The sequence below is a fragment of the Muntiacus reevesi genome, chromosome 6 (genome assembly GCF_963930625.1).
Source record: "Muntiacus reevesi chromosome 6, mMunRee1.1, whole genome shotgun sequence".
Lineage (NCBI taxonomy): Eukaryota > Metazoa > Chordata > Mammalia > Artiodactyla > Cervidae > Muntiacus > Muntiacus reevesi.
In genome coordinates this window covers 98,664,791-98,690,495 of record NC_089254.1, presented here as the reverse complement: position 1 = coordinate 98,690,495, position 25,705 = coordinate 98,664,791, and the positions used below count along the sequence as shown (strand labels likewise).

The following is a 25,705-nucleotide window of genomic DNA, read 5'->3' as shown; positions in this document are numbered from 1 at the left end:
ACTTTTCACTAAGAAAAAAAATAAATCTGATTGCTTATTTATCTTAAACATGTACTGTGTGGCTATATTATGACCATTAGACTTCTGAATTCTCAGTTGGGTGGCTGGATAAATGGATAAGGCTTGAAACCTTCCCAAGAATTTGTTTCACTGATAAAATAAGGTCTTGCTCTTAATATCCACCCCCCCCCCCTTTTTGTCAAGGGATTTTCCTTCTTTTCTTGTTTGTTAGGTAGTTTGAAGTTTATATAGCTCAGAAGAGTACACATTAGTAGATGCACTTGAGATGGATAAGGATTTTCCCTTTCTTTTACAAAGTGGAGAATTACAAAGCAGTGATCTTTAAAGGAGAGGAAGAAAGAAGAACTAGTTGTTAAGCAGATCAGTTAGAAAGAATACAAACAGATACTGGAAATCTGGAAATGGTTCTCCTAAAATCATCCGTATCCACCTAACCTTAAGTTACCTTTGAAGTTTGAAGACCATTGAAATAAGCAGTGTCCTAACATTATGAAGTGAATGTTGTCTTGTCTGAACTTATGATGTTGTAATACAGCCATTTAAAAGGTGTAAAATAGGACTACCCTGGTGGCACAGTGGATTAGAATCCATCTGCCAGTGAAGGGACATGGGTTTGATCCCTGGTCGGGGAAGATTCTGCATGCCATGGAGCAGCTAAGCCCAGGCACCGCAGCTACTGAGCCTGTGTGCCTAGCACCTGAGCTCTGTAATAAAAAGGCACCAGAAGGGGAAGCCCACACGCCACGGTGAAAAGGAGCCCTCCGCTCACCACAGCCAGAGAAAGTCTGTGCACAGCAATGAAGTAAAATCAATTAATTAATTAATTAAAGCTGAAACTACATTAAAAGAATAAATACTTAAAAACACTCAAAAAAATAAAAGCAAAATACATATTGACATGGAAAGAATTCTGAGGCATGTTGTTTGGTGAAGAAAGCAAGTGTTGAGAATATTTTAATAAGTAATGTTTACATGTATTTGTCTATTTTATATATGTATGTATTTTTGTTTTTTATTTGAGTAAAAAGAAGTTATGGAAGAATGTATACCAAACCATAAATAGGACTTAACTTTTTGGCAGGACACCCAGAAATATGAGGAATGTGAAAAGAGATTTTTGCTGCTTGTTCCTGAAAACTCATGTATTACTTAAATGTTTTATAGTTGAGAATATATTGTATTACTAGTGTAAGAAGAAGTTTAAAATAAATCATCTCGAGATCTCTAAGCTCTAAATTTCGAGGAACACTGACAGTTACTATAATATTTCAGTAGGAATATTAAGATATTTCTAATTCATATTCTAAATGATTTGTATTTAAATTCTTTTAAAATATTTTTTAGGTGTGGAATATCAAACAAATGATTAAGTTGACACAGGAGCATATAGAGGCCCTATTGGACAAATTTGGTGGGGAGCATAATCCACCATCAATATATCTGGAGGTAAGTTTTTGAGTGTCATATTTGTAGTAATTTTGAGAAAAAGAAAATGAACTTGTAAGATGCATTTGTATTGGTAATATGGGTTATTTTAGGGAGTGGGATTAAAAATAGATATGGGAAGAGAGAATTAGCTTTGTCTTTATTGTACTCTTTATAATGTTGTTTCACTTGTTACAATAAATATGTAGTATTTGGTAATTTGGGAAATAGCAAAACTAAGAAGAAGTTGTATATAAACTTCAAAATATTACCCTGGTTTAAAAGAAGAAAAAATTACTGAAAAAAGAGAAAACATTCTTTTCTGGAGGTCAGCAAACTAGTTGCTGTATTAGAAAATGGGGAGAATTTTGCAAAATATCTTGTTCCCAGAACAAATCCTCCCCAAATAGGTTTTTGCTTCCTCATGGGTAAAATTTACAAAATTTGAGTATCTCAAGATTGCTTAACATTACAGTTTAATAGTGCCTTGAAACTTTTGTATCCAGTCTCGAACATCATTGTAAGTTTATAGATTAGTTATTGTTCTTAATCCTATGAGGTAGCCGTTACTGTAATAATCACAGATAAGCTTTCTTGGCATTAGTTTCCTTATGTAAGTCACTCAAGTTCCACGGCAAGGAAGCTGTTATAGAATCTAGCCAGTCAGGCTCCATAACCCATACCACTTACCACTGCACTATACTGCCAGTCTCCATAAAAGCTAGCTCCAACTATAAGCACCAGTCACACTGGGAGATAACCCTAGATTACAAATGATCAGGTTACCATTTGCCTTCAAATGCCAGGGATTTTTTGAGCATGGATCGACAGACTCCTAAACCAAAATTCCAATTTAGTAATCTAATTACTTTTAAAGGGTAAGTTAAATCTGTATTTCAAGAGAAAGTAAGTTTGTATATTTCTAAAATTACCTTGAAAGTTTGGAAATAACTGTTAATAAACTATTTTCTCTTTATGTAGCTTATCACAGAGCACACTGCCAGTTAGTATCAGTGCTAGGACTGGAACTCATACCTCTGAATGCTAGTTAGTGTATTTTGTAATATCACATGCTCTCTGTTTTACTTTTGTGTGTGAGGAGAACAAGCAGAGGCGTCACAAGGAGGCAAATGGTCCTGGTGAAAATGAATGATAATTGCTTGTTAATCAGAATTAGACAACTTAACCAGCAGTTTTTCTGCCAACCTTTTTTGTGTCAGGAAACTTTCCCCACCCTCAGACGTAATACATTTGCATCAATAACATGGTTTCACTATAGCAGGGATTCATTCGCCCCTCCACACACATACTCTTCAGGCTTTTTACTATTCGAATTAAATCTAACTAGGACAGTATAGGGCTACCCAGGTGGCTCAGTGGTAAAGAATCTGCCTGCAGTGCAGGAGACGTGGGTTCCATCCCTGGGTTGGGAAAATCCCCTGGAGAAGGAAATGGCAACTCACTCTAGTATTCTTGCCTGCAAAATCTCATGGACAGAAAAGTGGCAAGCTACAGTCCATGGGGTCACAAAAAGTCAGACAAACCTAGCAGCTGAGTGACAGCAGCAGGACAGTTTACAGCAGACTATACCTCATAGGTTGTGTCATTAGCACATAGATTCTTACTGTCAGGGACTAACACTACACAGTTTCTCTGTAGAGAGCAGTATAATATACTGGTTGAAGTGAACCATGGAGTTACACAGACCCTCTGTTTGAATTCTAACTCTGCCTTAATTTCTGCAGACAGGTTACCTAACCTCCCTATATCTCACCTAATTGGTAAAATGGGAATATATCACACGTGGTAATTTAAAGACTAAATTTTGAGTTTACGATTATGAAATAAGTGCTCCATAAATCTTTGATTCATTTATTCAACAGACAATTATTGAGTGCCTGCTAACATTTGTACTTGTCTAGGCTCTGGGGATATATATTTAAAAAAACAAGGAATCCCCTTCTCCCAATCTCTGCCTTGAGATAGCTTATATTTTAATCAAGGGAGTGGTTTATAGAAAATAAATACATAAATAAGTTAAAACATTGAACTTAACCACCATTTGATTTAGTATGAAGAGGAGCCTGGCCGGAATTGAGAGTTTTCTTCCCTGAGGAAAGTTGACCAGGCCAAGGGAAAAGACTTGTGGGTCCTGATACTTGAAGGCCCTTAAGTGAGTAATCTACTGATTACCCACTGAGACCCACCATTCTCCTTTCTGTCTCGATGAATTTTGCAACTCTAGGAATGTCGTATAAGTGGAATTCTAACATATTTATCCTGTAACTGACTGATTTCACTTAGCATAATGTCTTCAAGCTTGATCAATGTTGAAGAATGTATCAAAAGTTTCTTCCTATTTAAGGCTGAAAAATATTTCATTGTATACATATGTATACCTGTATATAATATAATGTATGTTATCCATTTATCTATTGATGGCTACCATCAGTGGTTGGTTGTTTCCAACTTTTGGTTATTGTGAATAATACTGACTTTACTTTTTGGGAGTGTATATACCCAGAAGTGGAATTACTGAATCATAAGATAATTCTATATTAAATTTTTAAAGGAATTGCCATTCTGTTTTCCATAAGCAGCTACATTTTTCATTCCCATTAACAATCCTTTATATCTTTGCTAAGACTTATTTTCTGTATGAGTGTGTGTAATAATAGCTATCCTAATGAGTGTGAAGGGATATCTCATTGTGGAAATGCAGATCTCCAGCTTTGTTCTTTTTCAAGATTGTTTTGACTATTTGGGATCTCTTGGTTTTTCTCATGAATTTCAGGATGGTGTTTTTCTGTTTCTGCAAACACATTGGGATTTTGTTAGGGGTTGCGTTGAATCTGTAGATTTCTTTGTGTAGTATTGACATCTTCAGGGTTCGTAACTCTTAAATACAAATGAACAGTTAAGTATAACCAGATATTTGAAGAAAGCTTTTAACAGGAAAGATAATGGCAGAAATGGTCAAAAGGGACTCAGAAACTGCAGAGAACAGAGAAAATTTGAAAATCGCTATAACGTCAAAGATAAGAGAAGATCCATAATCTGTTCTTGCTTCATGGTTGAATTAAAGAAGCAAAAGTATTAAAGAATAAGAAAGAGCTCTTGGAAATTAAAATAGTAAGAGTTAAAATAGTATAGTAGGGAATTTATATATGTGTGTGTATCTGCATGTGCATATAAATAGACAAATAAACATACACTATAAAGTTAAGGACTTCCCTGGTGGCTCAGACAGTAAAGCGTTTGTCTACAACACAGGAGATCTGGGTTTGATCCCTGGGTTGGGAAGATCCCCTGGAGAAGGAAATGGCAACCCACTCCGGTACTCTTGCCTGGAAAATCCCATGGACAGAGGAGCCTGGTAGACCATGCAGTCCATGGGGTCACGAAAAGTCGGACACGACTCAGCGACTTCACTCACTCACATAAAGCTAAGGACATCTTCCAGAAAGCCGAATAATACAAAGATAGAAAATATTAAAGGAAAGATGGGAAAAATTAGAAAATAAATCTAGGAGATCTGCAAAAACCAAACAACAGGCTGTCCAAACTTGTTTTTAATTTCTTCTCCCACAATGAGAAACATGGAGGTAAATTATTCAAAGATTGGTTCTATAGCTCAAGGTTGTTACACACTAGCGTAGATTACTACCATCCTTTCGGTTTTTCCATCTGCAGCAGATCTGAGAATTGTACTCTTAAACAATACCTCAAGTCCAGAAGCAGGGATCACAGATACTCTCTGGTGTACTGAGTTATTTCATGGAGGAAAACCTTCCCCTCAAATCCCCTACAAGTCGTTACATCTCACCAACCAGAATGGGGTTACATAACTCCTAGACTAGTGATTCTGCTTACATTTTCTGAAATAAGAGGCTAAAAAGTAAAAATTTTACAGTGTTCACAGTCTGGCTTCAGATTAGTTTGTGCACTGGCAAATAGAAGTTGTGCTCTAGTTATTTCATTACATAGCATTTCCAAAGAAGCCATTTTGATGTTTCCATAGAAAGTTAAATCTTTACCTATCCCCACATTTCTTCCTCACAGCAAAGCAGAATGAAATCAGTTATATCACCATCAGAAATCCTCGTGACTTTCTTTTTTCTGTGTACTAATTTATTTAAAAGCAAGCTTTTAAGTTCTAGATTTTCTCCTACTGGCATGTGAATAATAATTAACACTGTTGATTCCCTTGATGATAACTGCAGTGAAATGAGCTATCGTACTCTAAAAGAATTTCAGTTTTGTCTTTTCAGTCTTTGGTTCCAATCTTTTCTTTTTACCATCACACAAAGAAATTTCCCCTAAAAGTCATTTCCCAGAATTTTTTATTTTTGTCCCAATTCTTTTATTTTTACTCATCCAACAGATTATTTGAATGCCTTCTGTATGTAAGATATAATGCTGAATGCTTTTCTAGAAGTAGATTCCTGTTTCTGGACCTGATTTATTGGATTCCAGAAGTGAAGGGAATAAAGTTTCTGGAATAACCCTCCAATCTACCACGTTTATGTGTATGCTCAGATCCCCTGCAGACAGACAGTAAAGCTCCTAACATTTATTGAGTGCTTGCTATGCCAGGAACTGTTCCAAGTATATAGTAGCAGATCATTTAATCCTCAGCCTGCCCTTTGAGTTATATTAGTATTCATTTCCATTTCAAAGAAGAGACTCAGGCAAAGAGGATTTTAATAATAACGTGACCAGTGTTACACAACTAGCAAGTGGGGTAGCCAAAGTTCGAAGCCAGACATTCTGAATTCAGAATCTGTGTTTTTTTTTTTAATTCTTCTGTAACTGCTTACATTTTCCCCATGTGTATGTCTTCTTTTTTTTTTCTTTTTTATCAGAACCTGTGCTCTTAATTACTTTATCATTATTATTATGCTTACAGCCTTCCTGATCCTTAGCTTGTGTAGAACCGAAGATAATGCAAAGATGTTATCGAAACAGATACTGTAGTGAAAATAATACTGGAAGCTAGGTGCTTCCTGTGGAATGCAGAACAGTTCATTAATTATCAGTCGTGGACAGTTTGAAAGATTTCATTGTATCTTGTGAGATTAAGTTCAGTAAGAATAAATATAATGAACTCTAATGATAAAAATTTTTTATTCCATTGTTTTTTCCTATTATGTTTTAATTAAGTAGGGTCTTAATATTCTTCCCATTTTTAATTGAGAAATAATTCATGAACTGTGATTCACTTTTTTAAAGTATACAGTTGAGTAATTTATAGTATATGCACAAAATTGTACATTCATCCCCATCATATAATTCCAAAACATTTTTATCACACCAAAAGAAACCTTTTACCCATTGACATTCATTCTCTCCAATCCCTATCAGCCACTTACCTAGTTTCTTAATCTGTGGATTTGCCTTTTTGAACATTTTGTGTGAATGAATTCAACCAAGTCGTAGCATGTAGCATTCATTCCTTTTTTGGCTAATATTCTATCATCCATTCTATTATCCATGTGATGTGGATACATGACATTTTGTTTATCCGTTGATCAGTTGATGGACATTTAGGTTGTTACCACTTTTGGGCTGTCATGAGTAAAGCTGCTATAAACATTTGTGTACAAGTTTTTGTGGTAGACATGTTTTCAGTTCTTTTGGTTATGTACCTTGGGATGGAATTGCTGTGTCCTTTGGTTACTCTGTTTTAACTTTTTGAGGAACTACCAAACTGCTTTCCGAAGTGGCTGCGCCATTTTACATTCCCACAAGCAATGTGTGAGGGTTCTAGTTTCTATACATCATTGCCGAATTGTTAGTTTCCATTTATTATTATTATTATTACCATACTAGTAAGTGTGAATTGGCATCTCCTTGTGGTTCTGATTTGTAATTCATTAGTAACTAATGATGTTAAGCATCTTTTTCATGTGCTTGTTAGCCATTTTTATATTTTCTAGGGGAAAATGTCTATTCAGATCCTTTGCCCATTAAAAAAACTGGGTTGTCTTTTTATTGCTGAGTTGTAAGAGTTCTTTCTATACTCTGGGTGGGAAATCCTTGTCAGATTTGATTTGCAAATATTTCCTCCCGTCCTATGAGATGTCTTTTTTTCCTCCCTGCTCTTTTGATAGTGTCTTTTGAAGCACAAAAGCTTGGATTTTGATGAAGTCAAGTTTATCTGTTTTTTCGTTGGTTACTGTGTTTTGGTGTATCATCTGAGAAACTATTGCCTAGTCCAGGGTCATGATGATTTACTCCTATTAATGTTTTCTTGTAAGAGATTTTTAGTTTTAACTCTTTTTTTTTTTTAATTATCTTTAAATGGAGGATAATTGCTTTAGAATCTTGTGTTGGTTTCTACTGTACAACAACATGAATTAGCCGTAAGAATACATGTATCCCCTCCCTCTTGAACCTCCGTCCCACCTCTGCCCATCCTGCCCCTCTAGGTCTTGCTCTTCCTAAGTGTATGATCCGCTTTGAGTTAATCTTTGAACATGATGTTAGGTAATAGTCCAGCTTCGTTCTTCTGCGTGCAGGTATTCAGTTGTACTAGTAATATTGTCAAAAATCAGTTAACCATAAATGTAAGGCTCTCCTGCCCCCCCCCCCCGACTCTTAATTTACCTTGTTATGTGTGTATCAATACCACATGTCTTGGTTATTGTAGCTATGTAGTAACTTTTGAAATCAGGAAATGTGAATCTTCCAACTCTGTTCTTTTTCACGATTGTTTTAGTTATTCTGAGTCCTTTGTACCTCTTTGTGATTTTAAGAACAGCTCATCCATTTCCGCAGACAGGCCAATTGGGATTTTGATAAGGATTGCATTGAATTTGTATATCAATTTGAGGAGTATTTTCATCTAAATAATACTGTGTTCTTTTCTCTACATTCTTTTGTTTTTTTAGTTTGAGAACTATACTTCAGTTTAAAAAAGAAGCCATTGAATAAATGAATGGATAAAAAAATAAATAACATGAGTTGTGCCCTCAAGTACCTTACAGTTTGGTAGAGTCATGTTGAGAACCTAGTCAAGTAATATATTGGGTTAGAGAAAAAGTTGAGGTTTTTCTGTAATGTCTTGTGGAAAAATTTGAATGAACTTGTTGACCAACCCAATGGTAGTAACAGTATTAATGATAAGAACTGTTACTACTTATTACTATTAATAAAAGTATTGGGTTTTTGCTATGTGGTAGTCTCTGTGATAACTTTCTTTACTATTATTTATCTCAATGCTCACAAAATTTTTTCACAAATGATTTCTTTAAACCATATAAAGAAAAGTGTGGTAATACTGTAAAGAAGGTGAAAAGATTTTGTCAAGCAGAGCTTTGAATTGGACTTTGAAAAATGGGTAGGATTTTGATGAGAAAGAATGGGATTTTGGAAAAAGCTGCCTCTTGAAGAAATACCTGGTTTCTGCAACTTCTTGAAGCACCAGAGGATTTTCATTGATGGTAGTACTAGTGCTTGAGGTATATGTTTATGCGAGATGACCCACTCACATTTTCAGGGTAAGAAAATGAAGGAAAAGGGAAAGTTGGAAGATAAAAGAAAAAATGGAGATAGTGATGAACCAAGGCCTCCGTAGTTGGGGACCTTAACCACCCAATGCTAGCATTAAATTAAGAACAAAAGGAAGGATGGGGGGAAATGGGGAGAATTGCTCAAAGAAAGAAGAGGAAACTTTTATTTGATGGCATTGATCTTCAGAGTAAATTTGAATGTAATGGTATTTTCTGAGTGAATTTAAATTGGGGAATGAAGTTAGGAGCTAGAGAAGCATAGAAAAGGTTGGAGTAAATGTTGTGAGACATGTAATATGAATTAAAAATAAGTACAAATTTTCATGCAGTAATGTGGAGGACTAATTTCCATGAATTGATAATGGAACTCAATGGCCTTGTTTTATTATTTTCTTCAGTAATATGTGGTAACCTGAGAGAAAGAATGGAATAATTGAATGATGGAATTTACCCAGAGTTGGTATTTAACAAGCAAGAATAAGAATTAACCAGACAGTCTTAAGATGTTACCAGTGCATTGTTGAAATAGTGAGTCACAAAGCATGGGAAGAAAATAGCAAAGAAATCTGAAAAACTTTTAAGAGATTAATATTGACCATAAACCAGAGTAGTGTGGTAGTGAGATTTAAGACATTTAAGAAATTTAAGACAATGGAGTAAGTGTGTGTGCACAGGAGTGTGGGAGGTTCCCAACTGAGATCTTGTCTTCATTTAGAACGCTTTTGTAAAGAATTACTTGTATCTCTGAATCTTGTAGGTGGAGCAGAAATAAATGCCTTTGTAGATAAAAGGTTTAGAGAATTTTAAGATAGGGTTGTTATAAGAGTAATCACCAAAAAAAAAAAAAAAAAAAGAGTAATCACCATCCACACTGAATGCAGCAAGGATAATGGGGTGAAATGAGCCAAACCACATACAAAACAAGGCGGGGAAGGAAGTACCTTGGTAGATTGCATCTATGAGAATGGAGAGAAGTGGAATAAGTAAATGTTTTGTATTTAAGAAAGAGTTATTGTAATATATTTTCAAAAATTAAGGCTAATGTTTTGATACAGAGTTAACATTCTGAACATTTGCTTGCATTTATTACTTTTCCTAAGCTTAACTCTGTGTAGTAAATGTACCTGCTCAGACGGTAATAAGATTATATGATCTATGCAAGGAGGAATTTTTGTCTCCTTAGGCTGTATGTATATAATCTTCAAAGGGTAGGGATTGTGTTGGTCTTTATTTTTGTGGTTTGAGCCCCAAATAGTACCAGGCACATGTATGCTCAGTATATATTTATTGAGTAACTATCAATAAGTGGATCATACTGAAAAAAGATATCCTTAAGTAATTAGCCCATGGAACTGAAAGCTAAATAGAAATATAGCTCAGTAGATTTTGGACTGATTTGGCTGTAACGCACTGAAATGCTGTGAAACGTTTTGGGGTCAACATTGGGCAACTGTTGGATTGTAAAGGAGAGTACTTTTTTATGTAGTTTAATTAAGCCCTTCAGTAACTCATTTTAGTATTTTCCCTCCCCCCTAAAAAAAGTTATATGGTGAGATCAGACATCAGGTATGGTGGCCTATATTGAATTGAAATTTCTCCTTTATTCTCCTCTGAAAGTATTGGTCACTCAGTCATGTCTGACTCTTTGTGACCCCATGGACTGTAGCCCACCAGGTTATTCTGTCCATGGAATTCTCCAGACAAGAATACTGGCGTGGGTTGCCATTTCCTTCTCCATTTTTCTCCTCTTCCTGTGATAAATCTTCCTTGCTTATAGAATGAAGTTCAAGCTTCAAAGCATAGTATATACAATCTCTCCAAGCTGGTCCTTTACCCACTTTTCTTTTTTTCCCACTTTTCTAGTCTTACGATTTGTGTTCCTATTCTTCACTTAAATTACACAAACATCTGTTGATCCCTTGATATGTCCCAGGTATTGTATGACAGCCAGCCATACTAGTCCATAGTTTTCCTGTGTCTTAAAATTTCTAACCTCCTTACTCTGTTGAAAATGTCTCCTGTACTACACAGTCCTCTCTTCTCGCCACTTAACTCTATCTATATAAATGCTAACGTTTTAAGCTGCCTCCCCTTCCTCACTCTTACCTTGTATCAAAAACATTCTTTCTCATATATAACACAATAAAAATGCAGCCATTTGCTTCTCTGCAGCCCAATAATAAACTCTCTAGGTAATGGGAAATGCCACTTTTAAAATTTTGTGGCCTTTTATAAATGTGTGTGGTATTGTATCTATTTGGGGTGGTAGGGAGACATGGTGGTGGATTATGGTGTGGAGGGGAGAAGGTGATTACCACTGCAGTAAAGAACCTTGGGCGTATACATTCGAATCCATTCTATCTCTTAAATTTTCAATTACCATTTTATTTTCAAGATTCTTCCTACTTTTAGAAAATGATATCTTACGTGATCATGTGACCTTTCAGCTGTAGTAAAATGATACTTTATCCTGATGGGTAATGGTCTCAAAATTTCTTGACTACAGGATGTAAACCACCTTTTCAAATAAAATTCTGTTCTCTAAGCAGTGTTTGATGGGAAACGGGAGGTCATAAGGTATCCATAGTGCGAAAAAGAAGATATTTTTAACTAATAACTGTTTCAGAAAAAAAGGTCACAGTTATGCATCATCTAATCCCTGTTGAGGAGACTTTGGTGGTTATGGTGAGACCTGGCACTGTGTACCTTTGCCTGCCTGCCAAATCGCTTTAGTCATGTCCAACTCTTTGCAAACCCATGGACTGTAGCCCATCCAGATCCTTTGTCCATGGGATTCTCCAGGCAAGAATATTGGAGTTGGTTGCCATGCCCTCCTCCAGGGGATCTTCCTGACCCAGGGATCGAACCCACATTTCATGTCTCCTGCATTGGCAGGTAGGTTCTTTACCACTAGCGCCACCTGGACTGTGTACCTTAGGCTTGTCTTTTTGACAGATCTCTCTTAACACCTCATCTCCTTTTCAACCTCTCTCAGTTGTTTAGAGAGAGACCGAGAGAGATGTGAAACCTTGTATACCTATAACTTATCTAGAAAAAAATGCTTTGATGTAGTAGTTTATCTTATGTTAGTTGTGTGGTTTGAAAGATAAATTGTGATTTGGCCAGAAAATAGCTAACACTAGTTTTTTTTAATTAATATTCATGGCTGTTATGGACATCATACATGTATGTGTGTGTGTCAGTTTCTAAATGTAGTGTCTTATAACAAAAGATTTATCAGTTTAAAGATAAAGGTACTAATTTACAATACTTCCAGTACTTATTTTGTAATTTGTAACACAAAATCCTTTTAGCTAGATTATAAAGAGGTTATAATCAAAAACTAAAATTTCATATTTCCTTTTGTTACTGTCAGGAAAAAGTCCAGATTCAATGTAAGTCTACTTTATTTTATAGGCCTATGAAGAATACACCAGCAAGCTAGATGCCCTCCAACAAAGAGAACAACAGTTATTGGAATCCCTGGGGAATGGAACTGATTTTTCTGTTTCTAGCTCTGCGTCAACGGACACCGTTACATCTTCTTCCTCTTCTAGCCTTTCAGTGCTGCCTTCATCTCTTTCAGTTTTTCAAAATCCCACAGATGTGTCACGGAGCAATCCCAAGTCACCACAAAAACCTATCGTTAGAGTCTTCCTGCCCAATAAACAGAGGACAGTGGTGAGTCAGCTTTTAATTCATCGTGGCTTTTTCTTCGTATTTTTCAGAAAGACTAGTTGTGGAAAATGAAATGTGATACCCAGTGGTCATGCAAATGGAAGCATCCATTTAAACAAGAATGGAAAAGACATAGTTATTGGTGCCAAAGTTTGTGTTCCTTAAGTGGAACAAATTGCATTGTCTTTAGTGTCACATGTATACCTGTCTACCAAGCTTGAACCACACTCACGTCTGAGTACTAGTTTAGAATCAGTCAGAATTTTGAGACTTAAGCTTGTTTGTCGTCTAACATATGTCAGGTAAGATTTGTTCTTTGCCATAGAGAAATCCCTATTTGGATTCATTATCAAATGTTAGATTCTTAGTGTGCTTGACATTTTTCCTCTTGTTTACATAAGTTTTGATTGTTGATCATTATATCATCATTGGAACATAGTACTCTGTAAATAACCTTTAAAGCAGGGAAATCTGCAGAATAATTATAGATGGTCTGTAATCTCAAGTGCAACAAGTACTGCCAGTGGACATAACTGAATGGAAAAATGCACCTACCTGCATCACTCATTTTTTTATAATGTATATGGTTATTTTGATATTAATAAAAAAAAAAATTTCATTGCCTTATACAATTGAAGCCAAAGTAATCTTTTAATTTTTCCCTTCAGATAGCATTAGTATTGCTTCACAGAAAAAGTTTGCTTATTTACTTATGCTGTAGTGGCCTCTAGTGGGGTCAACTTGTTTGCCGGTAAAACAGAGGCTTGTGAATGTCATTATGTGGAGATACAAGACTAGGCCTTCGGCCTGTGTCACAAAGGTAGTTGAAACTTATATCCTCATGTAATTGGAACCTTCGAAAAGCTTTACCTTCAATAAAAGGGTGAATTAGAAGAAAATCTATTCACCAGCATACATAAATAACAGTGAAACTTTTCTGTCTTTGCCAGGGCCCAGATAAAGGTTAAAGTTTCCCTTGTGAATTCTTAACTACAGATCTGTTCTTACCATAGCATGGGGTTCATCATTATGTTACATGCATTATTCAGGAATTCTCAACCCAAGAAATGAAATTAAAAACAGGTTCTGGAATAGTAATAGCACTCAGGCACTGGGCAGAAACAGATGTAAATCCCTCCCTTAGCCCATATAGGTCTTATGGCATTCATATATGTAATACCTCAGTGACAAGGTCAAAATCCCAAGTTACAGTTTGCAAGGAGAAATAGTCTGTCATCAGTGAGTTAGAAGACTTAATAGCAGCAAGATTAGATTCCTAAGAAGGAACCAAATAGAATTTCTAGGTGGCCTTAAAATTTAAAACTCAGTGGATGACACTTACCATCTCTGAAGTATTATTGCTAAAAATAATTGTGTCAAATGTTAAGCTTCTGGTCCTTCTACTTTATAAAAAGGGCAAGGAGTAAAGGGAAAAGTTAAGCACTATGAGAAGCAGACACATTAGAAAGGTGGACATTCCGTAAGACAGCCTGGACTCTCAATTTATGGAGAATAAAACAGATTATTCTACACTAAATAGAACAAAGAGACAAAACAACCAAATGCGTTCTGTAATCCTGGTTTGGGACTAGAGTGAGAAAGAGCTGTAGAAGTTCTTCTTGAGAGGGGATATGTCAAATGTTGGTTGAATGTAGTATGTTTTTATGGAATTATTAGTTTTCTTAAGTGTGATAATAGAGATATTATGTAGGAGAATATCTTTATTCTTAGGAAGCATATGCTTAAATAATTAGGGGTAAATTGTTACGATGCCTGCAACCTCTCTCACCTCTTTTTTAAAAATAAAACTTATATATAGTAAAGCGTACAAATCTCAAGTGTAATATGCTGTAATTACAGCTCAGTGACCATCTACATGTGTAACTGCCATGCAGATAAAGATTATAGAACATTTCTAATGTTGAGAGTATACTCTTGTGCTCCCTCAATTGAGTACCCACCTTTAAGAGTAACCACTATACTGAATTCTGTCTCAATCAATAAATTTAGAACTTATTTTCAAATGGTATGATGGAAAACAAAATGTTAAAGAGAGAAAATAAATATGGAGAAGTAATTTTAGAATCTGGGAAAATTGGATGTTAATTGTGCCATTCCTTCTAATTTTCTGTGTTTGTAGTTTTTCCTAGTGAATTTGGGAAAATTCAAAGAATATGAAACAAAAGAAAAGTAGAAAGTTAAAAAGAAACAGTTGTCCCTAGGAAAAAAAATTAGTGAACATATTGATACTGATTTGAGGAAGTAGCAAAGTAACACTTTTGCTAAAATTTCAATATATCAAGCCGGTTACAGCATATTACAGACCAGGTGTTAAAATGTTTTATAGAAATAAAAATATTTATTTTCAAAAATTCAATGGATTAATTGAAGAGTAGATTGAATTTACCTGGAGGAGGAGAATTGGTGACCTCTAGAAAACAGAGAAAGAGAGTTATAGAAAATATGAGAGGTTAATAGGTATGAAGGATGGACTGAATAGTTTCATCATATGCCTCAAAGCAGAAAATGAGAACAGAGCAAAGGAATGGGGCTTCCCGATGGCTTGGTGGTAAAGAATCTACCTGCCAATGTGGGAGACATGAGTTTGATCCTTGTTTCAGGAAGATCCCAAATGCTGCAGCACGACTAACCCTGTACACTGCAACTATGGAACATGTGCCCTAGAGCCCAGGAACCCCAACTCCTGAAGCTAGAGCCCATGCTCCACAGCTAGAGAAGCCACCGCAGTGAGAAGCCTGCCCACTGCAAGTAAAGAGTAGCCCCTGATCACCACTAGAGAAAAGCCTGTGCAGCAACAGCCATAAATAAATAAATAGATACTTTTTTTAAAAAGAAAAAGAATAGAGCAAAATTCAAAAAAATGATGGCTAACCTTCATTAAAGACACAAATTAAGGATTTGAGACACATAAGCTTTAAGTCTTCTAAATAAATTGAAATTCATTCTTAGTAGATGTAACAAAATGAAAGAATATTGTTTTAAAAGCACTTAGGAAAAATTACCTATAAAGAAATTCCAGTTAGATTTTCAAAAAATTTCTTTATAGCAGCTGTAGAAGCCAGAAGACAGTAGAATAATATACTCAACAAGTGCTGACTGATGCTGTAAGTTGCTTAGCTAAAGTATGAGTTTAACTTATCTGGTACACTGTGAGTCAGGGCACAGTAAAGCCTTTCCAGATGAGGAATTTACTTTTCCCAAGCTCTACCCAAAGGGACTACCTTGGAAATAACTTAAGGAGAAAAATGAACACAGAGGAAGGAATGAAAAGTAAGAATTAAATGTAAAGCTAGTTTGTACAAGAAAACACAGAGGAAAATATTCTGTGACCTGGAATTTGGCAACAGTTTCTAAAATATGACACCAAAACACAATCTCTAATGAGCATATTGATAAGTTGTACTCTATCAAAATTAAAAACTCTTCTCCTAAAGACTGTATTAAGAGAATAAAGAGACAAACCACAGACTAGTAGATAATCTTTGCAAAATATATATATCTGATCAAAGACATGTGTTCAGAATATATGAAGAACTCTTAGAACTCAACAGTAAGGAAACAATTAAATGGACAAAAGATTTGAATAGATACTTCAAAGAAGATATGTGGATGGCAAATAAACACATAAGAAGCTGTTCAACATCATGGGTCATTAGGAAAAAGCTGATTAAAGGCACAAGATACCACCATACACCTATTAGAATGACTAAAATGAAAGAGTGGCCTTACCAACTATTGGTGAGGATGTGGAATGGAATAACTGAATTTTCATACACTGGTGATAGGAATGTATAGTGGTGGTATAACCACTTTTGAAAGCAATTTGAAGATTAACTTAATGTTTTAAAGTCTTTTAGCTTTAAAGTCTCAGTAGCTTTTTTTTTTCTTCTTTTTTTTTTTGGCAAAAATACAAAAATCTACCCTGAAATTCATATGGCATCTCAAGGAATCCCGAATACTCAAAACAACTTTGAAAAAGAACAAAATTGGAGGACTCATACTTCCTGATACTAAAACTTATAAATTAATAAGTAAATCATTTTGGTACTGATATAGGCAGATAGACCAGTGAAATAAATGGAGTACTTTTAAATTATTTCTTTTTGATTATAGCCTTCCTGTTGAGTATGAAGTGGGACTTCGTTGTGATTTTGATATACTTTTCTCTGTTGGCTGATGATATCAAGTGGCTTTTCTGTATCTTTGCTGGAGAAAGTATTTACTTTTATAAATAGTTTTACATGGCATATGCAAAACTGGGCATTACCCAAATGGTTAAATAAGTTTGGTATAGCTGTCAAATGGAATACTACTTAGTAGAAAGAATGTATTACTAGTACACACAACAGCATAGATGACTCTGAAAGTAATTATGTTAAGTGAAAATAGCCAGACAAAAATGACTGTATACTTTATAATTCCATTACAAAAGTCTAGAGGAAATTCCCTGGTGGTTCAGTGGTTATGACTTGACACATCCACTTCATAGCCCCAGGGTTCAGTCCCTGGTCAGGGAACTAAGATCCCACAAGGCTTGTGATGTGGCCAGAAATAGATATGTAGGTAGATAAAGCAATTACGGAAGATTTGAACAACATAGTTGTCAGTTTTATTTAATAGACATGTAAACCTTGTACTAATCAATGAAAGAACACACGTTCTTTTCAAGAATGTATGGGACACTGAAAAACCTCTTTTACTGCATTTTAGTCAGAAAAGGGAATCTTCACAAACACAAGTATGTTTTTTGAGCATGATGCAATTGAAGCAGAAATTAGTAACAATAATGGGAAACCACATTTTTAGAGATTTGAAGACACTTCCGAATGTCATATGTCAGAGAAAAAATATGAAAAAAATCCTAGTCCTGTGTAAATTTTATTCTTCTGTAAAAAAGCAAAAGAGAACATTTCCTAACTCATTTGTAGAATTTGTGTATCTTGGTTCTAAAACCAAAGATCATTTGTTAAAGAAAAACTAAAGGTTAATCTAATTTAAGAACATATCTGCAAAAATCTTTGATGAAATACTGGTCAACTGAACCTAACAATGTATATATTTTTAAAAAATAATTATTCTAGGAGTGCAACAGTGATTTTTAAAAATTAGTGCAGCTCTGGAATTTCTCTGATGGTCTAGTGGTTAGGACTCCCTGCTTCCCCTGCCCAGGGCATGAGTTCAGTCCTGTGGGGGAACTAAGACCCCACGTGTGTGTGGGATGCCCCCATCCAGAACAAACAGTGCAGTTCTTATTAGCAGTTAAAGGAATAACAGTGTGTGGACATCTCTAGATACAGTAAACAAGACATTTGCTATATTGAAAACCTTTTTTGTAACAAGAAACAAAAAAGCTCTGTAAACTTGTAATAAAAGACAACTTTCTTGATAAAGGGTATCTATTAAGTATGTCTAAAGAAGGATTCTGTGTTGTCATTAAAATTGGAAACAAGACAAATCTGCTACTTATGGAGTTGAATACTCTAGCCAATCTCGAATCAAGACAAAGAAATAAAAAACATAAATATTAAAAAGAAAGAAATGAAACTTATTTTTAGCAACTAATTTGTCTACATAGAAAATCTATCTTACTTCTCTTCTATTGTATTAAAATTCATATGAAACGCATGTAAAACTTCTTTTCTAAATGTTACAATGATTGTTTCATGGTGGTGTTAGAGGTATTTATTCTTCCTTTTCAGGATTTCTAACAAATATATTTACTTTAAAATTTCAAAACTGTAAAAAAAAACATAAAATAAAATTTCAAAACTGTAATTTCTTAAAAAGTAATTTCGAGATTTTATAAGATACTCTGTATCAAAATGAATGTGTACTCATTATTTCTAAAAATGAAAAAAGTATAAGCAAGGTAAATGTCCCTTGGTACAGAACTACTTAAGACTATCCAGGTCATGGATTAGATACAGTGACTAAAAAGAATAAATGTGTGTGTCCTTTGAGATAGTTTTGAATCATGTATAAAAACCTGTTAATTGCGATTATCTGAAGGATGGGGACATTGCTAGGGGCAGGAGAAAGGGACTAATCTTTGCCTTATACTTACCCCCTTCTTTCACATAATGCCAAGCTACTTGTTTTATTATAGTTAAAATTATTGTTTAGAATGATCATATCTGATATGTTAACTATTTCATTATGGATAATTAAATGCTGCAAAATACATTTAAATACACATATCCTGAAATGTTGTGAGAATATTTTGATGTTAGGGACTTAAGTATTGGGTCATGGGGTATGCACACTTAAAACTTCGTAAAATGTACATTTTATGCCGAAAAATTTTACTGGTTTATATTCTCTCTATTGCATAAGACTTCCTTTTCCCATAAGACCCTGGTCAACCTTGAGTGTTAATGAAATTTAGATGTTACCACCTTCCAATGCAGGAAACGTGGGTTCAGTCCCTGGATTGAGAAGATCTCCTAGAGAAGGAAGTGGCAAACCACCCCAGTATTCTCTTCTGGGAAATCCCATGGATAGAGGAGCCTGGTGGGCTATGAAAGACTTGGATATGACTTAGCAGCTAAACAACTGATCTAATAATTTCAAATATATTAGACATGAGATTCCCTCATTCATGTATATTTTTCAATGTGTTGTGTTAACAAGTTAACCAAAAAAAAAACTCGCCCAATTTTCCTGAAATGTGGCTTATCCTAAGCTGACTTTCTTGAATGTGTAGTTTAAAAGAGAATTTGCTTATTTTATTTTTTATAGGTTTACTAAAATATCATTTATAGACATACAATTTACTTATTTAAACTATACAATTTTAGTCTATTCATGGAGTTGTGCAACTATCAGCACTGTTAATTTTAGAACGTTTTCATCACTCTGAAAAAGAAACTGTGTACCCCTTACCAGTCACTCACCATTTCTCCCCCGTCTTCCCAGTCCTAGCCAACCACTTACTTCCTTTCTGCCTCTCTAGATTGGCCTATTCTGTACATTTCATTCCATATAAATGGTATCATAGAATATGTGATCTTCTGTGACTGGCTTCTTTTGCTTAACATAATGTTTCCATGATTCATCCATATTGTAGCATGTGTCAGTGCTTCATGCATTTTTATGGTTGAATAATATTCTGTATGTGTATCAAACCATATTTTATTTATCCATTATGAATTTTGTTTTCACTTTTGGCTATTAAGAATAATGCTATGAATATTCATGTCCAGGTTTTTGTGTGGACATATGTCTTTGTTTTTCTTGGATATATTTTCCTTTGCAAATATTCAGATGATTACATTGACTTTAGATCTTTGTTAAGGTAGGATGCTAGATTTTACACTTTTTTAGAGAAGTTATTGCAGCTTTGATGGCCTAATCAAGGACATTTAATTTTGAAATTTGGAAAAGAAGCATTAACTTGGTTCTTCTGAAAAAATCTTTTTAGTCTTTCCATCTATAAAAATTGAAACAGTGCTCCCCTACTCCTTTATCTTTGTTGTTTAGTCACTAAGTTGTGTCGGACTCTTGTACAACACCATGGACTATAGCCTGCCAGGCTCCACCATCCATGCATTTTCTAGGCAGAATACTGGAGCGGGATGCCATTTCCTCCAGAAGATCCTCCCGGCCCTGGGATCAAACCAACATCTCCTGCATTGACAGGAAAACTGTTTACCACAGAGCCACCTGGGGAGCCCACCCATTTTCTTTTGCAAATAGATAATTCTTTCATGTGGTATTTGTATCAAGAAATCTTGTTTCTGCCCCTGTCCGTATACATCCATGTTCCCCTGCACCTTTTAGGGTAGCTTTTGATTAGGGGCGGGGTGGGGGGTGGGGTGCTGCTTTTCTAAAGATGTAGCAAGAAGAAAATAGAAAAATATATTCTTATTTTCCCACTCCTCTCCACACAAGGCATCATACTGTATGTGTCACTCTGCGTTTTGCTTTTAATGTTTTGCTGTGTTTTTAATGTTCAGTGTTTTGCTTCTAATGTTTATGTGAGCCAGCCGTATAGCTATAGATTGCGTTGTACAGATGTGCTATAGTTTGCCAGTTATATTATGATATACTAAAAGTAGGCTTCCTTGATCAAAGAGAAATATACATTTGTAATTTTGATAAGATACTTTGAAATTTTGCTTCATAGATTTTGCTTAATTTTGCACTGCTTCCAGCACTACAAAATTGAGAAAACTAAGATCATGTCATCTGGCCCCATCACTTCATGGCAAATAGATGGGGAAACAGTGGCAGACTTTATTCTGGGGGGTTCCAAAATCACTGCAGATGGTGATTGCAGCCATGAAATAAAAAGACGCTTACTCCTTGGAAGAAAAGTTATGACCAACCTAGACAGCATATTAAAAAGCAGAGACGTTACTTTGCCAACAAAAGTCTGTCTAGTCAAGGCTATGGTTTTTCCAGTGGTCATGTATGGATGTGAGAGTTGGACTGTGAAGAAAGCTGAATGCCAAAGAATTGATGCTTTTGAACTGTGGTGTTGGAGAAGACTCTTGAGAGTCCCTTGGACTGCAAGGAGATCCAACCAGTCCATCCTAAAGGAGATCAGTCCTGAATATTCATTGGAAGGACTGATGCTGAAGCTGAAACTCCAATACTTTGGCTACCTGATGCGAAGAACTGACTCATTTGAAAAAACCCTGATGCTGGGAAAGATTGAAGGCAAGAGGAGAAGGAGACGACAGAGGATGAGGTGGTTGGATGGCATCACTGACTCAATGGACATGAGTTTGAGTGAACTCTGGGAGTTGGTGATGGACAGGGAGGCCTGGCGTGCTGCAGTCCATGGGGTCTCAAAGAGTTGGACATGACTGAGCAACTGAACTGAACTGACCAGCACTGTATGAGATGTCTGTTTACCATAGCCTCACCAGCAGAATATGTTGTCAGACTTTTGTATTTTTGCCAATTTGATAAGTGAAAAAATATTTTGGCAAGTTTGAGTTTGCTTTTCTCTGATATTGAACGCTTTTTCATAATTTTGAATCCCATTTATAATTTGTTTTCCTGAGCGCTCTTTCTTTTGCCCATTTTTCTGTTGGGTTGGTCTTAATCTCAGTTTTTCAGGAGCTCCTTATGTATCAGGAAGATTATATTCCTGTTACATAAGTAGCAAAGATTTTTCCCTGTTTGTATTTGTTTTTTGACTTTGCTTATATAGTCATTCTCCCAGTATTTGTAGGGGATTTGTTCCAGGACCCCGTAACACATCCCCTACAGATATTGGGGGATGACTATCTAAGGATACCAAAATCCTTAGATGCTCAAGTCCTTTATATAAAACAGCATAGTATTAATATTTGCATATAACCTATGCACATCCTCCTGTATACTTTAAATCACCTCCAGATTACTTACAGTAGGCAAATTTAAGGTTTACTTTTTTGGAACTTTCTGGATTTTTTTCTAAATATTTTTGATCCTCAGTTGGTTGAATCCATGAATGTGGCACCAACAGATATGGAGGGCTGACTGTATGTAGTATGTTATGTGATTGTTTTCCTTTATGGCTTCCAGATTTTGCATCATAGTTTCATACGCCTTCTTCATTTGATATTGTAAGGGAGCTTACCATGTTTCTTCTAGTTCTTTTATGGTTTGTCTCCTCCTTCCTTCAACATTTAAATCTTTGATCCATTTGGAGTTTACCCTTGGATACTGTATGAAGTATGGATGAACTTTCTTTTCCTAGATTGGTTCCAGTTGTCCCAGCATCAATTATTTAAAAGTTCATATTTACCCTATTACAGATGCTGCCTTTATTTTGATTTTATTTATGTGCTTAAGAGTCTGCTTTTGGTTTTTCTGTTTAATTCCATTGGTCTGTCAGTCTGTTGAACAGGTAGTATCATGAAGAAACAAAAATCAGTCTATTGAAGTGGATGAAGGACAGATTGATGACTTTCCCTTGGTGATAAGAGTGGGAAACCAAAATTTTGCCTAGTGATGAAACATGTATAACCTTGGAATCAACCTGTTCAGAGAAGCATAAGGGAGCTTAGCTATATTAGAAGATAGTATTACAGGAGTGCAGGAGAGAAATTACCAAAGAAACTGAAGGGTGCATAGCCCCAGTCCATTAATGACCTCGTCTGCTGTGTTAAGGAATTTGAATTTCACCCTATAATTAACTGGAAAAATTTGAGAAGACTAATGAAATGTAAGGTTATATCACAGAACGAAATTCTGAGTTCAGTGGACTCCTCAGCAGTCCATAGATGGGCTTGAAGTTTTATGTCTCAAAGAGTTTATTCTATTGGATGGGGTTTAAAACTAAAGATAGGGTTGCCACCTAAGAAGTTTCGCTTTAGAGTAGGCAGAATACGAATAGCAGAGAGCAAAAGTGAGCTTTCCCTTCTGTTCATTATTTCTGGAAGGTATGGCCAGTTCTCACTATTGGCAGTAGTTATGTTCTGTATATTTCCTGCAAACACTGAATAGTGAATACTGAACCACTGCTCCTAGGACAAGTGCAGGATTACTATTATAAATGAGCTAAAGATGGTCTCTGTATATTGTCCCCTAGATTGTTTATTTCTTCACAGCAGACTGGGGTCCATTAGCTTAAAAGTCACCTGGCATAGGGCATTTATTTACAGTATGAGAGCTAGAAAAAGAAGACATGTCACCTTGATTAACTTCAGCTGGAAAGGGTAAAATTTTTCAGTTTTCTTTGCATGCCTGCAAAAGCATTGCAAGTATTGATTTGGGGGTTAAAAATAAATTTTAACAAATAGGCAAATTTTCAAATACAGAATCCATGAGTTAAGAGGATCAACTGTATAAACCTAGTCTCTTGAATACTTCCAGTGATGAACCTACTCCCTCAAACTTTTCCCTTGCTGGATAGTTGTAATAGTTATATTGAGCTAAAATCTGTCTTCTGTTTTTCAAATCTTAGGTCCTAATTTGGCTTTCTGGATTGTTCCCCATTGACATACTGTTTAAATTCAGCTGTCTTATATTCACTTTCACTCAATTTTTCCCCCTCTGGCATAAGAGTCCCAATTTCTTGAGAAACTTTTGGTTTGCTAAGTACCTTAGTTGATTTAAAAGAATGAAACCTTTAATTTTGTTATTAACTAACACATCTTGCCTGTCCACCCTCCACTCCACATAAAAACTGACCAACCTGAGCTCCCATTGCTTCATCTTAGTCTACACTGTGTTTGTCAGTTCTTTTTCAGTTTTAAATTATTCAAATTAATAAGAAGGGAGATGAATCACTGGCAGAAAAGACCAAGATAGATAACTTCAAATATACAGAAAGATTATCTTTCTCTCTCTTCTCAATGCCTCTTCTCTCTTCGCTCCTAATGTCATCTCTACTTCTCCTTAAGTTAGCTTCATTCTGTAGCCAGATTTTCTCAATGTACTAGGGAAGATAACCATTAGGGATTCCATATTTCTGTCTTCTTGGAACTTTACAGTAGGAAAGAAACTTCTGTCAACCAGAGTTGATCTGTCAGTTAAAGGAAGAACTGTAGTACTTTTGGGTCATATCTAGCCCTGGATCTGGGATATGGGAAACTGATTAGCCAGCTTATGTCATGTGCAGCCAGAAAAGTAGTGACCCTGGATTCATAACATCTCAAGTACCATGTAGCTTTTAGGGAAAGGTGGATTCCCAGAGGAAATAGGAATGCTAAACAACTAAACAATAAATATCAGCTGTATACCTTAAGACAAGTATTCTCTTCTATGTTTAGGATCAGTAAGACATCTCTTAAGGACCATGATAATGATTGAAGAATTACAGTTTTCAGCTTTGAACAATGTTGGATCAAAATTGATCTTGCTTTAAATGTTGACATATTTTATTTCTCAGCAGAAGGCACTTAGTGATCTGTTGTATTTTCTTTTATGTATTTAAGATATTTTGTAATTTTAATAAAAAACTAAAAATTAATTTTGCCTTAAGTTGGTGAGTAATAATAGATGCTTGAGTCATAATTTTCCATTAATATTAAGTTAGCCTTAGAAAAAATTTCCTGACATAGTAATCCATATGACATTTTGAAAATGTTATAAAGGTAAATTACTGGGTTTTTTTTTTCCAATGATGTGAAAAATTTATAATTTGTTTATTCTACCTCATATCCTGTCTTTATGATACTGTAGGTACCTGCACGGTGTGGAGTCACAGTCCGGGACAGCCTGAAGAAGGCGCTGATGATGAGAGGTCTAATCCCAGAGTGCTGTGCTGTTTACAGAATTCAGGATGGGTATGGTTTGTATGTGATGTGAAACTCTGTTTAAAAAAGGGAAAAAACATCAGATATTAAATTTTGAGGTATTCTGTAAGATCTTTACCCAAACCTAGGGTATTGAAAATCAACCTCAGAAAATAAAATGAAAAAAAAAAAAAAAACTAAGCTAATTAGCCTAAACAAGTCTGGTATGCCCTTTGAGGAGTGAACATTAGATAATTTTGTGTGTGATGGTGTTTGTTATTTTGATCAAATGACTTTATGTGGAGTTTGAGATTCTTAAAATTTTGAGCCATTTTGTCTGTTTCTTTGAATAATGGACTCTTTCCCACTCCTGTTTTTAGTATAAACTCATAGTTTCACCAAAGACTTAGCAAAATTAACATTTTATATTGAACTATTTTTCAGAAAGCATGAAATTATGCCATGACCCCAACCCCTGCCACTCCCAATTTTGAATCCCATCTGGAAAAGAAAAAAAGAGATCTCCTTTTTGGGGGCATAGTGTCCCTTGAGTACTCTTTTTCTTTGAATGGATAGGTAAATCCATACCTGTGATTTTTTTTGTTTTTTTTGTTTTTTTTTTTTTGGACCCCAGGAACAATCCATTTTCTGCTGTTGTAGGTCTTTTCTGGAGCTGACTTGAAGAAAAGAGTACATCTCTTTACCCTGCTGTTTGTCCAAGAGTGATACATTTATTTGGGGTAAACTTAAAAATTAATTTATTGCCATTTAAATTTCTAACGATGGAAGACTAGGGAGCCAAAACTCCCTCACCATTACTAGCCCCTCAATAACCAATTTTCATATCTTCAGCATGAGGTATATGAAGCTTTT

General features: G+C 35.3%; 1 protein-coding gene across 6 annotated transcripts in view; it reads left to right on the top strand.

Annotated features, from left to right (window-relative positions):
* The window catches only part of BRAF (B-Raf proto-oncogene, serine/threonine kinase), a 152,581-nt gene that overhangs the window by 59,666 nt on the left and 67,210 nt on the right, over positions 1-25,705 (top strand). For all 6 annotated transcript variants that reach the window (XR_010663675.1, XR_010663676.1, XM_065939221.1 and 3 more), the window contains exons 2-4: positions 1,366-1,467; positions 12,378-12,641; positions 24,780-24,883. Coding sequence is in view for 4 of the 6 variants with exons in the window: in XM_065939221.1 (XP_065795293.1) it covers positions 1,366-1,467; positions 12,378-12,641; positions 24,780-24,883 (470 nt within the window). In the remaining 2 variants the exon portion in view is untranslated. The remainder of the gene's footprint in view (positions 1-1,365; positions 1,468-12,377; positions 12,642-24,779; positions 24,884-25,705) is intronic.